The 19,104-nt window shown below is 41.4% G+C and overlaps 1 protein-coding gene across 3 annotated transcripts in view; it reads left to right on the top strand.

Moving 5' to 3' along the window:
- CDH23 (cadherin related 23) overlaps window positions 1–19,104 on the top strand; it is an 818,455-nt gene that overhangs the window by 560,256 nt on the left and 239,095 nt on the right. For all 3 annotated transcript variants that reach the window (XM_075841683.1, XM_075841681.1, XM_075841682.1), the window contains exon 20: window positions 520–632. In XM_075841683.1, the coding sequence (XP_075697798.1) occupies window positions 520–632 (113 nt within the window). The remainder of the gene's footprint in view (window positions 1–519; window positions 633–19,104) is intronic.

The raw sequence follows: 19,104 nt of genomic DNA, 5'->3' as shown, positions 1-19,104 counted from the left end.
CAACGGGCAGCAAGAAATACCAACAGGCTCCCTCATTACAAAGAAATATGTTTTACTGCAAAAGGCAGCAGTGTTTTAGAGCAATCATAGTTTCACAAAAAGCCGATCATATGGAGAATTGCCCACTGGGAATCTCCCCTCCAGTACTCAGCTTGATTATATTTGTATTTAGGGAGAGACCTGTCAATTAAGCCAAGCTGGATGGGGCGAAGCCGGAGTGGAGCTGCCCAGCGGACACTTCTCCCCATTCCTGACTATTTAAAAAAAAAATAATTCTGAAACAATGGGGTGTTTCAGAGCGAAATATAGTTCTTTGTAATGAAGAAGCTTGTCTGTATTTCATGCTGCCAGTAGTCCAGGCTGCATGAATCTGCTAACAGGTACCCTTTAACTTATGGAATTGTCTTTCACTAGGACTTGGCATTGCTTCCAGGAAAAGACTTTAAATAATGCATCACAAAGCCCAATTTTCTCGTCAATTTAATATTGATATTTAATGCATGCCTTCTTCGCTTACAGGAGAAATCACTACAACAACTCTACTGGATCGGGAAACGAAGTCAGAATACATCTTAATTATACGAGCGGTTGATGGAGGTGTTGGACCCAATCAAAAAATTGGCATTGCTACAGTAAGTTGAATTAAATTTTTCCCCTGTACGCTCAGCCTGTCTTTTAGATGTAGGTTGTACCGTAGAAAGCATATTTTAAATTGCACACATTAGAGGACACAACAATTTAAAGCAGTCAAACAGGAAAAAAATGTTTAAGCTAAATAGCACTACTTCATCAAGGTAAGAGGTCACCATGCTTGTTACTGGTAATTCAGCTTTAAATCAGGCAACGCGTTTCGACACCAGAGAGGCGTCTTCATCAGACCGTATACATAAAAAAACGAAACACAATGTGGTTTATAAACACAAAAAAATGCCAAACCGACACAAAATGACGTCATGAGTGGCAGTTGCATAAGCCACTTAAAAGAGTATCAAACAAAAGCATTTTAAAAGGGACGTACAAACAGTGATTTGAACAAAAATATGTATTATAATAGAGTATTGTACAGCAAAACAATATTTATAAATAAGTCAATGTGGTTGATTAAAAAAAAAAAATATATATATATATATATATATATATATATATATATATATAGCGAGAAAAAGGGGGGAGCCGTTGTAACAAGTTGCACACCATAGTTAAAACCATATCTCAATCTTGAGATTGGTATATCAGGCAGTGCAGAGACGGACAGCTAATCATATCATTTGTAGCAATGTAGAGAAAGGCAGCCAATCAGAAGCCAGCACATGGCCAAGCCCCTGTTGCTATAGTGCATGGACACTAGATCCATAATACGCTGGGGGCCAACCAATGAGGTGTCGGCAGTCAGCCGAGCCCCTGGTTACCATAGTTGCAAGACACTAACTTAATGAATAGGATGCTGACAGGAGGAAAAAAACCCTAGTATAAGTAAAAAAGACTCAGGCATAAAACAAAATAATAGAGTTTTGGCATAGGGAATAAGGTGACAGTATGGGAAATTAAGGGTAATAGAACGATGACAGAGGAAAAAATGCTGAAATGGTGGATATGACCAAAGGGGGAGGGGAGTGAAACAAAAGCTAGCAAGGATATATCGATTAAAAAGCTTAAAATACATAACAAGATGAAAGGAATGATATATAATAAATTCATTGAATAAATGAATAAGTAAACCTTAATAAATGATATGACATTACATTAAGGGCAGATTCAGACGAACGTTGCGTTTTTGCGCGCGCAAACCACGCAGCGTTTTGCGCGCGCAAAAACCATTTGACAGCTGCGTGTGTCATCCGTGTCTGATGCGCGGCTGCGTGATTTTCGCGTAGCCGCCATCATAGAGATGAGGCTAGTCGACGCCCGTCACTGTCCAAGGTGCTGAAAGAGCTAACTGATCGGCAGTAACTCTTTCAGCACCCTCGACAGTGAATGCCGAACACAATATACAGCAACCTGTTAAAAAAAAAGAAAAAGTTTGTACTTACCGAGAACTTCCCTCCCGGCCATTGCCTTGGTGACGCGTCCTTGGTGACGCGCCTCTCTTGACATCGGGCCCCACCTCCCTGGATGACGCGGCAGTCCATGTGACCGCTGCAGCCTGTGCTTGGCCTGTGATTGGCTGGAGCTGTCACTTGGACTGAATTGTCATCCCGGGAGGTCAGACTGGAGGAAGAAGCCGGGAGTTATCGGTAAGTGAGAACTTCGTTTTTTTTTTACAGGTTCATGTATATTGGGATCGGAAGTCACTGTCCATGGTGCTGAAACAGTTTAACTCTTTCAGCACCCTGGACAGTGACTATCTCCTGACGTCGCGTACCGGAAATTTTTTTGCCGGGTTCGGCGAAAACGAGTTCGGCCGAACCCGGTGAAGTTCGGTTTGGTTGTCCGGGTTCGCTCATCTAAAAAGACACTCCGTTTGGATGTTTGGAAACAGAAAAGCACGTGGTGCTTTTCTGTTTACATTCATCCTTTTGACAGCTGGTGCGCTGTTTCAGTCGGTTCGCACGGAAGTGCTTCCGTGCGACCTGCGTGGTTTTCACGCACCCATTGACTTCAATGGGTGCGTGATGCGCAAAATACGTGGAGATATTGAACATGTCGTGTTTTTTGCGCAGCTGACAAACGCTGCGCAAAAAGCATGGACTGTCTGTACTGCCCCATAGACTTGTATTGGTCTGTGCGTGGCGCGTGAAAACCCCTTAGGGGGGATTCCCACAAATGTGTATTCGGTCCGTGCGGGCCGCGTGGTTTTCACGCGCCACGCACAGACCAATACAAGTCTATGGGGCAGTACAGACAGTCCGTGCTTTTTGCGCAGCGTTTGTCAGCTGCGCAAAAAACGCGACATGTTCAATATCTCTGCGTATTTCGCGCATCACGCACCCATAGAAGTCAATGTGTGCATGAAAACCACGCAGGTCGCACGGAAGCACTTCCGTGCGAACCGACTGAAACAGCGCACCAGCTGTCAAAAGGATGAATGTAAACAGAAAAGCACCACGTGCTTTTCTGTTTCCAAACATCCAAACGGAGTGTCTTTTTAGATGAGCGAACCCGGACAACCGAACCAAACTTCACCGGGTTCGGCCGAACTCGTTTTGGCCGAACCCGGCAAAAAAATTTCCGGTACGCGACGTCAGGAGATAGTCACTGTCCAGGGTGCTGAAAGAGTTAAACTGTTTCAGCACCATGGACAGTGACTTCCGATCCCAGTATACATGAACCTGTAAAAAAAAAACGAAGTTCTCACTTACCGATAACTCCCGGCTTCTTCCTCCAGTCTGACCTCCTGGGATGACAATTCAATCCAAGTGACAGCTCCAGCCAATCACAGGCCAAGCACAGGCTGCAGCGGTCACATGGACTGCCACGTCATCCAGGGAGGTGGGGCCCGATGTCAAGAGAGGCGCGTCACCAAGGCAACGGCCGGGAGGGAAGTTCTCGGTAAGTACGAACTTTTTCTTTTTTTTTTAACAGGTTGCTGTATATTGTGTTCGGCATTCACTGTCGAGGGTGCTGAAAGAGTTACTGCCGATCAGTTAGCTCTTTCAGCACCTTGGACAGTGACGGGCGTCGACTAGCCTCATCTCTATGATGGCGGCTGCGCGAAAATCACGCAGCCGCGCATCATACACGGATGACACACGCAGCTGTCAAATGGTTTTTGCGCGCGCAAAACGCTGCGTGGTTTGCGCACGCAAAAACGCAATGTTCGTCTGAATCTGCCCTAACAGTGTATATATATGAATTAAGGTATAAAAGGCAATGCATATACTTAGACAAAAGAAAATGGTACTATAATGTTATTAATAATAATAGATAAATGAATAAAAATGAATGAATAAGTGAGATAGAAAAACAGGTCCAATGTTAACAGTGGTTTTTTAAAGCACAGCGTGTCCCAAAATTGTGTGGCTGTTCACAACAATGACTTTAAAGAGGCTCTGTCACCAGATTCTGAAACCCCCATCTCCTATTGCATGTGATCGGCGCTGCAATATAGATAACAGTAAAGTTTTGTTTTTTTTAAAACTTTCATTTTTGGCCAAGTTATGAGCTATTTTATATATATATGCAAATGAGCTTTGAAATGGACAACTGGGCGTTTTGTTTTTTTCGTTATGTCCAACTGGGTGTGTATTGTGTTTTTAACTGGGCATGTTTATGTGTATGACGCTGACCAATCCGTGACCAGTCAGCGTCATGCACTCCACTCCATTCATTTACAAGCAGCACAGTGTTCTTACTAGAACGATGTGCAGCCACATACACAAGTGTCCTGATAATGAATACACATGAAATCCAGCCTGGACGCCGTGTGTGCTCAGAATCCTGACACTTATGACTCTTTTCTGTGAGATTGCAGCAAGCCACTCGTAATCTCGCGAGATTACGGATGTAAACGATGTTTCGTTTCTATTTTGATAAAGTAGCGCTATTTAGCTTCCAATTTTTTTCCTATTTGATTACTAAAACTTCGCGGTTTAGTCCTATTGTCCCATCGGCTAGGAAGCAGCAGCAACTGGATCTCCTCTATGCGCTTAAATATCGCACAACTTTCTCGGGTGAGGATAACACTTGCACCTTTGCCCAATATATCCTTTGTCGTTGGGAATTCTGCACTATGAGGCACTTCTTTCATTAATGTTTTACAGTTCACAACTATTTAACCCCTTAACGACCAAGGACGAAAATGCACGTCCTGGTCGGCTGCTAGTTCCCGCACCATGACGTTCGTTTTCGTCCGCATTTCAAACTGTCACTCTGTGTAAACACAGAGTGACAGACCCGCGCTGACAGTTGTCCCTGACAGCTGAGACATCAGTCTTGCCGGACAGCGGACCATCGCCGCTGATTTCGGCAGTTAACCCCTTAAGTGCGGCGACGGATTGCCGTCGCCGCATTTAAGTGGTTTGAAGCACATCAGCAGCCCCCACAAAGTGATCGTGGGGGCTACCGATGCTTGATAATGACCTCCGGGTTGCCATGCACGGAAGCCTCGGAGGAACAGCCTCCGGCCGTTCCTCCTCTGCTTCCTGTCAGTGTGACAGTCACGTCACAATGACAGTTAGAGTACATTACACTACGTGTGTAGTGTAATGTACTCTAGCAGCGATCAAAGCTGCAAGTCTAAGTGTCCCCTAGTGGGACAAATTAAAAAAGTAAAAAAAGTAATAAAAATGTTTTAAAAAAAAGTGTAAAAATAAAAGTTATAAGTTCTATAAACACTAAATGCTTTTTTTCCTATAATAAGACTTTCACCGCGTTCGTAACGAACCCAACTATAAAACTATAATGTTATTTTTCCCGCACGATGAACACCCCAAAAAAAATCAATAAAAAACTAGGACAGAATCGCAATTTTTTGGGTCACCACCGCTCCCTAAATAAAGAATAAAAAGTGATCAAAAAGTCACAAGTACCCGAAAATAGTACCAATAAAAACTTCTATCCGTCCCGCAAAAAACAAGCCCTTACACAGCTTTTTTGACTAAAAAATTAAAAAATTATGGCTCTCAGAATATGGTGACACAGAATTTTTTTTTTTTACAAATAAGTCATTTTTTTGTGCAAACGCTAAAAAAAAGGACCAAACCTATATACATATGGTATCGCCGTAATCGTACCGACCCGCAGAATAAAGTAAAAATGTAATTTATAGCGTATGGTGAGCGCCGCAAAAAGAAAACCTAAAAAACGGTGTCAGAATTCCTGTTTTTTGCTCAGGATTGCAAAAAAATTGAATAAAAAGTGATCAAAAATAATCGCATGTACCCCAAAATGGTACCAATGAAAACTACAGATTGTCCCGCCACAAATAAGCCTTCACACCACTCTATTGATGGAAAAATAAAAAAGTTATGGCTCTTGGAAAGCGGGGAGTGAAAATCTAAAATATGAAAGCAAAAAATGGATCAGTCCTGAAAGGGTTAATTCATTTCTAATGAAAAAACGTATGACAACATGTGGGGTATTTGCGTACTCGGGAGAAATTGCTTTATAAAAAAATGGTTGTTTTTTTCCTCCTTTATCCCTTGTGAAAATGAGAAAATGCAACATTTTAGTAGAAAAAATGTTGATATTAATTTTCGCGCCCTTATTCTAATAAACTCTGCAAAAGACCCGTGGGGTCTAAATGCTCACTATACCCCTAGAAAAATTCCTTGAAGGTTTTTCCAAAATGGGGTCACTTTTGGTGGGTTTCCACTGTTTTGGTCCCTCCAGTGCATTGCAAATGCGACATGGCACCGAAAACCATTCCGGCAAAATCATAAATCCAAATGGCGCTCCTTCCCTTCTGAGCCCTGCTGTGGGTCCAAACAGCAGTTTATTACCACATATGGGGTATTGTCGTAATCGGGAGACATTGCTTTACAAATGTTGGGGTGCATTTTCTTCGTTATTCCTTGTAAATAATAAAAATTTCTATGTTGTTTCAGAAAAAAAGTACATTTTAATTCTTACAGACTAATTTCAATATATTTAGCGAAAAATCTGTGTGGTCAAAATGCTAACTATACCCCTAGATAAATACCTTAAGGGGTCTAGTTTTCGAAATGGGGTCGTTTATGGGGAATTTCTATCATTCTGGCAGCTCAAAGCTTCTCCAAATGTACATTGGGGCCTAAAACATTTTCAAGCAAAATATGAGTCCTGAAAGCCTCCGGGTGCTCCCTTCCTTTTGGGTCCTGCCGTGTGTCCAGGCAGCGCATTAGGGCCACAATGTTGGTATTTTTGAAAACAGGAGAAACAGGGTGATAGATTTTGTGGTGTGTTTCTTCATTCTCATGGTCGCTTTACAAAGAAATTGGTCTTCAAACTGATACTTTTATGAAAAAAAGTGAATTTTTTTTTTTTCACCTGCTATGTATTAAATTTAGCAAAAAACTGTGGGGTCAAAATACTTACTATACCCTTAGGTAAATACCTTAAGGGGTCTAGTTTTCTAAATGGGGTCATTTGTGGGGGTTTCCACCATTCTGACACCTATGAGCCTCTGAAAACCTGGCTTGGTGCAGGAAAACAAAATGTACTTCAAAATTTATAAAATTATTATTCAATTTGTAAGTCCTCTAAATTGCTGAAAATTTATTTTATTTTTTCAAAAGTGCTGCCAAAATGGAGTAAAGAGATAGAAATATATATTTAATTAAAAAAATTGTACAGTATGTGTGTACATATGTGACATATTGCAGTTAAAAATAGGGGAAAATGGTAATTTTTACAAAATTTCTTCCATTTTTCTATTTTTTAATTAATTTCCGCAAATTGTATCAGTCTACTTTTACCACTAAAATAAAGTACAACATGTGACGAAAAAACAATGTCAGAATTACTTGGATATTCAAAACTTTCACAGAGTTATTCTCTGATAAAGTCAGACATACCAGATTTGACAAATCTGGCTTGGTCATTAAGGTACAAACATGCCCGGTCATTAAGGGGTTAAAGAGCCCATATACTGTTGTATATTTTGACTCTTCTTTAATACATATGGGTTATAAAACTATTTGCTGCAGCTATTCTCTATATTCCAAATTTCAACAGAATAACGATGTTTATAGTACTTTACCGCTCAATACTGCTTAAAGAGGCTCTGTCACCAGATTTTGCAACCCCTATCTGCTATTGCAGCAGATAGGCGCTGCAGTGTAGATTACAGTAACGTTTTTATTTTAAAAAAACGAGCATTTTTGGCCAAGTTATGACCATTTTTGTAGTTATGCAAATGAGGCTTGCAAAAGTCCAAGTGGGTGTGTTTAAAAGTAAAAGTCCAAGTGGGCGTGTATTATGTGCGTACATCGGGGCGTGTTTACTACTTTTACTAGCTGGGCGCTCTGACGAGAAGTATCATCCACTTCTCTTCAGAACGCCCAGCTTCTGGCAGTGCAGATCTGTGACGTCACTCACAGGTCCTGCATCGTGTCGGACACATCGGCACCAGAGGCTTCAGTTGATTCTGCAGCAGCATCGGCGTTAGCAGGTAAGTCGATGTAGCTACTTACCTGCAAACGCTGATGCTGCTGCAGAATCAACTGTAGCCTCTGGTGCCGATGTGTCCTCGCTCGTCTGACACGATGCAGGACCTGTGAGTGACGTCACAGCGTGATCTCTCGAGAACACGCTGTGTGTCTGCACTGCCAGAAGCTGGGCGTTCTGAAGAGAAGTGGATGATACTTCTCATCAGAACTGCCAGCTAGTAAAAGTATTAAAAACGCCCCGATGTACGCACATAATACACGCCCACTTGGACTTTTACTTTTAAACACACCCACTTGGACTTTTGCAAGCCTCATTTGCATAACTACAAAACTGGTCATAACTTGGCCAAAAATGCTCGTTTTTTAAAAATAAAAACGTTACTGTAATCTACATTGCAGCGCCGATCTGCTGCAATAGCAGATAGGGGTTGCAAAATCTGGTGACAGAGCCTCTTTAAGAAGAGAAATATCACTCTTGATATCACCCTCTAATCTCTCCTCACATGCAGTATTTGCAATAGTAAATGTCAAACAATGTTATGCTGGGATCTGTGGTTTGTACAGGCAGCAGTCTGCTTGCATATTGCTCATCCTATTGGGGCAAACGCTCCAGCATAATCTGCTAGGAAGTTATTGGTACACTTTCAGAAGACGCGGAAACAGGTGAAACCTATGGTAGGGCAAACACTTGGCATGCTGCTTTTAATGCATTTGATGTTGTATACCATTATGAATATAATAAACTACATCTTTCATTTTCTTGAATATTACACTATTGTGGATTCGTTTCGTCAAATATTAGGATCTGTGCACCAGGAGATTTATAGCAGATTGTGCTGGAGCAAGTGCCCCGCTAAGAGGACCAATGTGCAGGGAGTCTGCTGCCAGATCCCAGCATAACATCGCTCTTCCTAAGCAAAAATGTACCAAAGAAGGACAAGTTCGACAAATGCCAACCTTTGTGTAACACAAGATATTTAAAAACATATTTAAATGTTTACATTATGAAATGTCTTGTATGTTTTTTGTATCTAGATAAAGCTTACATATATTTGATATTTTGGTGTGCAGGTACTATCTATTCACACGGTTTTGTCTTCTTTGGTACATCTTTGCATATCACTTACAGTATGTAACACTTGGCACCCAGTACCGTACAGGAATTTTTTATTAGCATCCACCGTCATTTCTTGTTATTACTACCCTTCCTATGCAATGTTGAAAGGTGAAATAATATATATATTGTTTATGTTCATATGGCTTCTATACGTTCACCATTTCCACAGTTGTAAATCACTTGAACTCATATTTAATATTATTTTGCTTTATAATGTTCTTTCTTGAAGACCTGTAACAATACAATATTTCATCCTAGATTACTTTTTACCTTAATTGCTGAATTTCATAGTCAATTAAATAGACTCTCCGGGCTTCCATTTACTAAGGTTTTTTGCCTTTAATATAATCATCTTTTTCTCATTGTTGGTTTAGTCGTCTTTACTTTATAGTCATTCTGCCCTCGCTGTAATTGAAACCAGCTTTCCACGCACAGGCTTCATGGTGAGCCTGTTGTGGACTTACGTTTATACACAGCAGCCAATCTGAAGAGGCAGAGCTGCAGTTGGGAGAGACACAGTCTAGGTAGTGGATTTAAAAATGCCACAGACTCTCCTTAGGCATTATATCAAGCTGAAGGCAACCAAGCAGACAGCACTGAGCAAAATAAATAGCAGTTAAAGGGGTAGTCACACCATTAAATATCATATACATTGTATAGATCATAAAAAAAACACATTTACATGCTGTTAAATAAACATTACTCACAAAACCTGGTATTCTAAGTGTACAGCAATGGGCACATCCACCTACTGCGCTGAGAGCTGGTGGACACGCATGCTCCGCCACTGTCTGCTCAGCCAGGTCTCTACATAGTTGCTATCTGTTCACTGCAGAACAGCCAATATAAATAGCTTTCTTCCCTGCTTGTCAGGAAAGGTACAGAGCCTCTGCAGTATAATGGCAGCATAGCTGAGGAGACTCCTAGGTTTATTAGGATTGTAAACCTCTGCTTACTGACAGCAGATAGGAACCATGCACATGCCCACTCAGTATTTATTCTTTTATTTCATTATATTTTTTATTAGTTTCTAAGGCAGTGCATACTGTGGATGTCACACTGTCACACAGTATATAGCTTCACTACTCTGGATCCCATGTTATCTGAAGGCAGGCAGGGCCACCATTAGGAACTTCTGTGCCCATACAGACAAGGAGTCTGGGCCCCCACCCACTCTCATTATCGGGTGCGGTGGGTAAAAGGGAGGGAGGGAGGGCACAATGAAAAGCAAACTACAAGGGTCTCTATGGAGGGGCAGGGCATAGACAGGAGGTGTTATCAGAGAGCAAAGGGGAGAGACTAAGTGCCAGGGCTCGGTGGAAGAAGGGGAGTAGAGGGCTGGGAGAACTTAAAGTGGCACGGGTGGGAGGTTGGCCAGGGGCAGATGCAACCTGTCATGGGCTCTGTGAAGTGACAGGAAAGAAACAGCAGCTCTATGGGGGGCAAAAAGGGAAACAGTGTATGTGCAAAGATTCTGTCGGGGTGTAGGGGGCAACATAAACAAAATTCATTGCACTGAAGCTGCTGCCTGTGCACAGCAGAGTCGCTCACCAAGATGTAGTTCTGGCTTCTGCAGTCCCTAAGATCTCCCACCACCACGGCACACCTGTATGATGTTTTTGCATTCCCTTCACATGCAGCACACACGTCATCTGTGTCGAAACCACACAACAAAATGAATTCAAACACCAAACCTCTAAATCATTTTAGACCCCAAACCAGAAAGAAAATCAGACCCTAGACCAGACCTATTAATTAATTCACACACCTTTCCACCAGACCCCTACCTGCCGCTAGAGTTTAGACTTTTCATTCAGAGTTTTAAAGTTCCATCTAGTGGATATGGGAGTTGAATAACATAACATTTATTGGTGGGGATTATTTGCTGAGGGCTTTGTTGGAGAAATGCTCAATTTTCTAGGGGTGGCTTTATATAACTACATGGAATTATGTCTCTGTGGTAAGTGGAGCATGACAGAAGGTGGCTATGTGGTGGAGGCAGGGTGGAGGTGCGAGGTAACATGGCATCGGTAAGGGAAAGAAGGCAGTAGCAAGGTGGAGATGCCAAGTGGCAGGGAGTAGACACTAGGTGGTATGAGCAGGGGGAGCACACAGATTAAGGGGCTCTTAGTTAAGCGAGCAGTGAGGAGACACATCTTGGCAGGGGCTTTGTGGGGGCAGGTGACACACAGTAGTTGACAGGTTCTTTGTTAAGTGGGAGGGGGGAAATAAATTGCCTGGGCTGTGTAGGGAGGAGGGGGCAGTAAAGATAAGTTTACAATACAAAAATAATATGTATTGTCTCTTCTCCAACCCCCTTAGGTATTATGTCACTCCCCACCTCAGGCATAAGCTCTCTCCCCCTCCCCATGTACAATCTTCTCCCAGGGATTCGCTCTCCTTCCCCAGGTATAATTTCTCCACTTCCTTCAGATATCATCTCTTTTCCCCCAGTTATCATCCCCCGAGTATAATGCCCTCCTCCAGTGTCATCCCCATTATTATCTCCTTCCCACTCCAGCATCATTTCCCTCCGCACCCAATACCATCTCCCTACCGCCATTATCTAACCCCCCCCCCCCCCATGGAAAGAAAATATCTTACCTATGTCTGTATTAGATCCTCTTAACACTGCAGCACAGCACTGTATCACTAGCAGCTCTTACCGAGGACTGTCTTATCTCCTGTGCTGTGTAACACCTGACAATAAACCTCTGGTTTACACAGCACAGGAGATAAGAGAGCTGTCCTAAGAGCAGCTGCTAATACAATCCTATGCAGCAGTGTTAAGAGGATATAATACATATATGGGTAAGATATTTGCTTTCTATAGGGGCAGGAGGAGATTATTTGAGAAGACTCTGGGCATCAGCAGCCTGACACAGACATTGCTTACTCACTGTGTCAGAAAACTTCTGTTCCTGCTTGACGTATACTCTGAGCTCAAAACTCCTGCTGCCGCGCTATTCATCATGTCTCCTCCCCGCATGCTGTCACGCCGCGGTGAAGGAGGAGGGCATTATGTGAACATTTTATCTCTAGCGGACTCTTATGGTTTTACTTTGGTGTAAAGAACGGGCCCCGACTGTGTGATGGGACCTGATCCTTTCAACAAAGTGAAATGATAAGGGTCCCACTGCCGTTCGCAAATGAATTCCTGCGGCGGAGAGAGGGCCCCTGTTTTTAGAATTCATAGTTGGGCCCCTGACAGCAGTACCGCCAGTATGGCCCTGATGTTGGCCCTGAAGGCAGGGGTCCACCTAGCCTTTCTGCTGCCGGAGGCGAACAGTGAAATGGTTCCCCCTTCCTGCACCAGAGGGTTGGGTGTAGAATACATCCACAGATAGCAACTGAAAAAAACCTTTTTTACTTTTAGGTTCAGACATAGTGGAAATCCATTTAACCCCTTAATGACCGCTGTATAGCCTTTTTACGGCGGCCGTTCGGGGTAGTTCTTCTGAAGCGCCGCCTTTTCACTTTGGCACTTCAGAAGAACTTTTCCTGCATCGGGCAGGGAGCTCCTGTCTTTTGCGAATAGCGGTGGTGTTCGATCATATTTAACCCCTCAGATGAGGCGCTCAATAACGAGCACCGCATCTAAGTGGTTTTAGGCCTTATTTACACGAGCATAGTTCACGTCCGTGATACGCGCGTGAAAATTGCGCGTGTTGCACGGACCTATGTAACTCAATGGAGCCGTTCAGACAGTCCGTGATTTTCATGCAGCATGTGTCCGCTGCGTAAAACTCACTACATGTTCTATACTTAAGCGTGTTTTGCGCATCACGCACTCATTGAAGTCAATGGGTGTCGTGCAGCACACGGACGCACTTCCGTGCGCTGCGCGTGAGTCGCGCAATAGTAGAACAAGAAATGAAGGGAAAAATAAAACCACCTCCTTCATTTCTTTTTCTAAACATCAAAACCGCGTGTCATAAGGATGGCATATGCGTGAAAATCACGCATCCACGCACCAAACACTTATGACACACGGAACTGCAACGTTCGTGTGCATAAGGCCTTAGAGGGAGGGGGCTCCCTCTCTAACCCCACTGGCATCCCGTGATGTAATCATGGGGTGTCAATTGTTTCTATGGCAGCCAGGAGCCTAACAAAGGCCCCCAGGTCTGCCTCTAGTGATTGCCTGTTAGGCCATGCCAGTTTTACACTGACAGGCAATAATAAACTGCAATACAGGAGTATTGCAGTGTATTATAAAAGTGATCAAAAGATCGCACAGTAAAGTCCCCTAGTGGGACTAAAAAAAAAGTTAAAAAAGTTGAATAAATGTAGAAATAAATAAATAAACAAAAGTCCCAAGTAAAAAAAAAATTAAGAACCCACTTTTTCACCCTACAAAATACTTTATTATGAAAAAAAGTAAAAAATTACACATATTTGATATTGCCCCGCCCGTAGCAACCCCAACTATAAAAAAAATTACATTATTTAACCCGCACGGTGAACGCTGTAAAAAAAATTTAAAAAAACAATGCCAGAATTGCTATTAACCTGTTTATCCTGCATCCAAATTTTTTTCAAATAAAGTTATTCAAAAGTCGCATGTACTCCAAAATGGTATCAATAAAAATAACTTGTCGTCCTGTAAAAAAAGAGCCCCATATAGCTGCATCGGCGGAAAAATAAAAAAGTTATGACTCCTAAAATATTGTGACAGAACAAATAATTTTGTAATAAAGTGGTTTTATTGTGTAAAAGCAGTAAAACATAAAAAACCTATATAAATATGGTATCGCCGCAATCGTAACGCCCCGCTGAATAAAGTTATTACCATATGTTATTTATACCACACAGTAAACAGTGTAAATTTAAGATGCAAAAAAGAATGGTGAAATGTCCGTTTTATTTACACTAGCCCACCAAAAAAGTCAATAAAAAGTTAATCAATAAATTATATGTACCCCAAAATGATGCTTTTAAAAAATACAACTTGTCACGCAAAAAACGGAAAAATAAAAAAGGTCTTGCTCTTTGAATGCGACGATGGAAAATCTTAAAAAATGTCTTGGTCATTAAGGCTTAAAATACCTTCGGTATTAAGGGGTTAATACAAGTGTATAGGATTTATTTAAAAAAACCTGATCACATGCTGCGTAAATTCAGCAGTGTATTGCTTACCTGCAGATAAAAGATATCCATACCCACCATACTCACTATGTTACACTCATCCATTATATACCTACCTATCCTCATTCACTATATCACACTCATCCATTATAGACCTATATGTGCATATTCAGCATCATAAGCATGCACTGTCCTTACGAGTGGGCACTGGAAGAAGGAGGGAGAGTTAGGAAAAGTATACTGCTTTTTTTCTCAGTTTATAATTATGGCACTAGGAGCAAGCACTGTAAATGATTACAGTACAAGAACTAAGCTTAGTAACAAAAAATATATATATTGCACCAGTACCTAGCTCATTACATAAATACTATATTAGAACCAAGCTCATTACATAAATACTGTATCAGAGCAAAACTCAGTACATAAATACTATATCACAAACAAGCTTAATTTATAAATACAGGACCAGAAGCAAGCTCATTACATAATTACTGTATCAGAACAAAGCTCAAATGATAATTACTGTATCAGAAGCAAGCTCGAGTCATAAATATGGTACCAGAACAAAGCACAGTGCATAAATACTGGCCAGAACCAAGCTCATAACATATATAGGGTACCAGAGCTAAGCTCAATAAATAAATACAGCATCACAACCAAACTCAGTACATAAAAACAACACCAGAACAATGCTCCTTGTATACATACAGCACCAGAACAAAGCTCAGTAGACATATATACAGCATCAGAACCAAACTCAGTACATAAATACACTACCAGAACCAAGCTCAGTACATGAATACAGTACCAAAACTAAGATCAATACAGCACCAGAATTAAGCTCAGTAAATATGTACAGCAAAGCTTAGAACATAAATACAGCTCCAGAAAAAAGCTCAGTACATAAATACAGTGCCAGAAAAAGCTCAGTACATAAATACAGTGCCAAAACTAAGCTCAGTACATAAATACTGCATCCAATCCAAGCAGAGTAAATAAATATGGTACCAGAACTAAGCTTAGTAAATAAAGTTGGTACCAGAATCAAGCTTAGTAAATAAAGATGGTACCAGAATCAAGCTTAGTAAATAAAGATGGTACCAGAATCAAGCTTAGTAAATAAAGATGGTACCAGAATCAAGCTTAGTAAATAAAGATGGTACCAGAATCAAGCTTAGTAAATAAAGATGGTACCAGAACCAAGCTCAGTACATACATACAGTCCAGATCCACTTAATTAACATGCATGTGTTTAGCGCCCACAAGAACCATTCAAAAGTGTAGAAATAAACACATTAATGCTGTATTCTTCTTTTGAAATAATACAAACATTTTATCTCTGATATTGAAAGTTCTTGCTAGCAATCCACATCGACGTTGAGGCAATTTCCCTTCCTCCCTCAGACAAGGACATGCGCAACATTTTGGTTATCTTCCCCTTCCTCAAGCGGACTATTATATTACAGATAAGGATGTGTAGTTCTTTTGTTCTGATGTTAAAGTGTACCTTCAATGTGCTGTGAGCGGCATTTATCACCATAAGTTTAAAAATGATGGTGGGAGATTCAACCTGGAGAGAGGCCGGTCCATTTTCCTAGGCAACCATTCGATGCTGGAAAGCCTATCCTGTGAAGAAGTTATACAGATACAAAAAGAACCTTCCAACTGGGCACCTAAACGGTTGCAAAAAGTACACTTCTTTGATGCAGACTATGGTGTTGTTCTGTCTGCACGCCACCAGACTCCACTCCGCCACAGATCCCTCAAGCACCAAACTGTGGTGGGGACAGGAGAAGGAAAAGTCAGGACAGGCGTACTGACTCACTTTTCGTTGTGTCCGTGAGTGCCTATAAATAAAGTTTAATTTAGTTATTTTTTGGTGGAGGCCCAGATCTGTTAATGTGTGACTAACTTCCTGGCTGCTCCCTCTTGCTGCCAGCAAACTAGTTCAACAAACCCCTTCACTCCTCTGCTTTTAGCAGCCAGGCTGTTCTTTTGTCTTTTATGTACCTCACACCTCCTTACTAAGTAACTCCCACTGATGGTCTGGTTCTCTTCTTTAGTTCAATCTTGTATGTGCCACTGACACCTCCTCTCTAAGGTTAATGAGGGGGTGTTAGCAGGGCTGGCCGGCACATACTAGGGAGGGTAGTAAAAATGTATTGGCGGAGACCAGTGGCACATACAAGAATAAACTAAAGAACCAGCTTGACATTGGGCTAGTTCTTTATAATCTTGTATATGCCGCCTGTCACTGCTACAGCTCTGCTATAACTAAGTCCACTGCCAGACCCTCCTCTGCCCTCACAGACAGAACAACCCAGCGCTTTTGAGAAGTGGCATGTCCTTGGTTAGTTCCTTCTCATCATGCAAGTGCGGGAACCGCCCCCCTCCAATGTCACTAGCTGGCGAGACCTGAGGAGGGAGGCTCAACTCGCCTCATGGCAGATGCGCCCCTGTCTGCAGGAAATTAATGGACGTGTCCGCTACCAAAGGAAGAAAGAGACTGATTCATCCCAGAGCTTGCCCCCAGCGGCACAGAATAGCAGCAGCACCAAGGGACACATAGTGGTAGAAACACTGAAAATTACTTTGAAACCGCTTTAACAGCATTTCTAGGATAACACCTTTAAGAATCACTGAATTATATATATTTTTTAAGCTCACAGCTGTATATTTGCTTTAAGTTTAAATAAAGCTTAGTTTAGAGATCCATAATATGTCCTGTGCCACATGAGGGTAATTTATCATCAAACGTAGCTGCTTTCTGGTTTGTGGTGTCGTGTGCCAATTAAACTCCATAGAGGTGAACATCCATCCGCTTTTATTCAGATTTCAAATGACTTCAGGTTAGAAAATAATAAACAGCCTAGCTCACACATAGGGCACTACCTCGTTTGTTCAACACCTATCTAATCTCTAAAGCAACTAATACAGTAACTGTGGTTCCTCCTCAGCACTCTGACTCTCACAAACAGAACATAAACAGCACTTTCGTACTGTGAGCTCTTAAGGGTGTTTTACACTGGACGATTATCAGGGAACGTCTACCCGTCTAAACAGGGGCACGCGCTGCCGACATGATAATAATGTATGGGGAGGAGCGATCAGAGTAATGACCGCTACTCCCCATCTATAGCTCGTTGATTGGCGCTTGCTGCACCGTCCACTTATCGGCCGATGTAAAAGAGCCTTTACTCTTAAGTTGGCTAAGGATAGATGTGGTTGAGGTCCTTAACAACCCTATATTTGGGCCCCTGTGTAGCGCCCTCTAGTTTTAGAAATTTAATACCTTTTTCACTTCTTTTCACATGAATTAAACCTTAGAATTGACATTATTATTAACACTTCCCTTCCCAGTGATCAAGATTCTAAACTGGTTTTACCATCCAAAGAATAAACCAAAGGCAAAACATGAATTGACTCACTTCCTCCGTTTCCATTTATAGTCATTCCTTGGTGACAACAGCAACAACTTGCTGCAGAAACTGGTGATAAACTCTTCTATTAGGGCATAAATGCTGGATATTATATCGGCATACGAAAAGACAGCTTCACATTATTATAACACATTGGGTCATAGACTGTTGAATGTCAATCATAAAACTGATTTATTATTTTTTAAGATTTTAGACAATGCTTTACCTGCTATGAATGCCTTCACCTCTACAGAACCTTAACACTCTTTAAAGTTAGATTTGCTTGCTCCTCAAAACCTGTTTACACACTTTATTTTGTATATGATAGTGTATATTCCTTAATCCTACCATTCCCATCCTGCAGCATGTAAAGAACTTTTTTTTGTATTTCTCTTTTCTGAACAATAATCAGAAATTCACTTTCATATTACACATAAAAATGACAGTACTAACAAAATCAGATTTCCCTCAAGATATTCTCTAGATTACAGTGCTCGCGAAAATATTCACACCACTTCCCTTGGTGTTTTTCCTGTTTTGTTGCATAACAACCTGGAATTAAATTGATTTTAAATTAGATTTTATGTAATGGACCTGACAAAACAGTCCAAATTGATGCAGAGGAATTGTAAAAAAAAAATGGAAAAGTTGGAAAATGGAAAAGTTGTGAGTACACATGTTTTCACCCATTTTGCTATGAAAAACAAGCAACATGAAGACCAGAGAGCTCTCCAAATTGGTCCGAGATAAAGTTGTGGAGAAATATAGATCACGGTTAGGTTATAAAAAAAAAATCCACAAAACTTTGATCATCCCACAGAGCACCATTATGTTCATTATAACAAAACGGAAACAATATGGCATGACTAAAAGCCTGACAAGAGAAGGCCACCCACCAAAACTCACAGACCTAGCAAGGAGGGCATTAATAAGAAATTCAACTAAGACACCATCGATAATACTAAAGCTCCAAAGATCCACAGCAGAGATGGATGTATTTGTCCATAGGACCACTATGAAACCGTACACTCCACAGAGTAGGCTTCATGTAAGAGTGGTCAGAAAAAAAGCCATTGCTTAAGAAAAACTGAGTTCACCAAACAACATGTGGCAGACTCCCCAAATGCATGGAAGAAGGTTCTATGGTAACATGTGACTAAAATGTTATATTGCTTCCGCCAAAATGATGCGTCCGTTGCACAACAAATACAAACGGAAACCATGGGCACCGGATCCGTCACCATTGAAATCAATGGTGATGAAAACGGTAACCTCTGGTTTCCGTCTGTGTCAGTTTGTGTCTGTTAAGGGGCCCGTTCTGACGGAAAGCTCCAACGGAACCTCAGAACGGTACCCCAACGCAGATGTGAACGAGGCCTTACTTGTTGAATTTCTTTGGCAATATAGTAGTTTAAAAAAGAAAAATAAATACAAGAGACATGTTCCATTGAAA

The sequence above is a fragment of the Rhinoderma darwinii genome, chromosome 11 (assembly GCF_050947455.1).
Source record: "Rhinoderma darwinii isolate aRhiDar2 chromosome 11, aRhiDar2.hap1, whole genome shotgun sequence".
NCBI classification, from domain to species: Eukaryota; Metazoa; Chordata; class Amphibia; order Anura; family Rhinodermatidae; genus Rhinoderma; species Rhinoderma darwinii.
The sequence above is the reverse complement of the archived record's forward strand: the minus strand, read 5'-3'. Positions and strand labels throughout refer to the sequence as shown.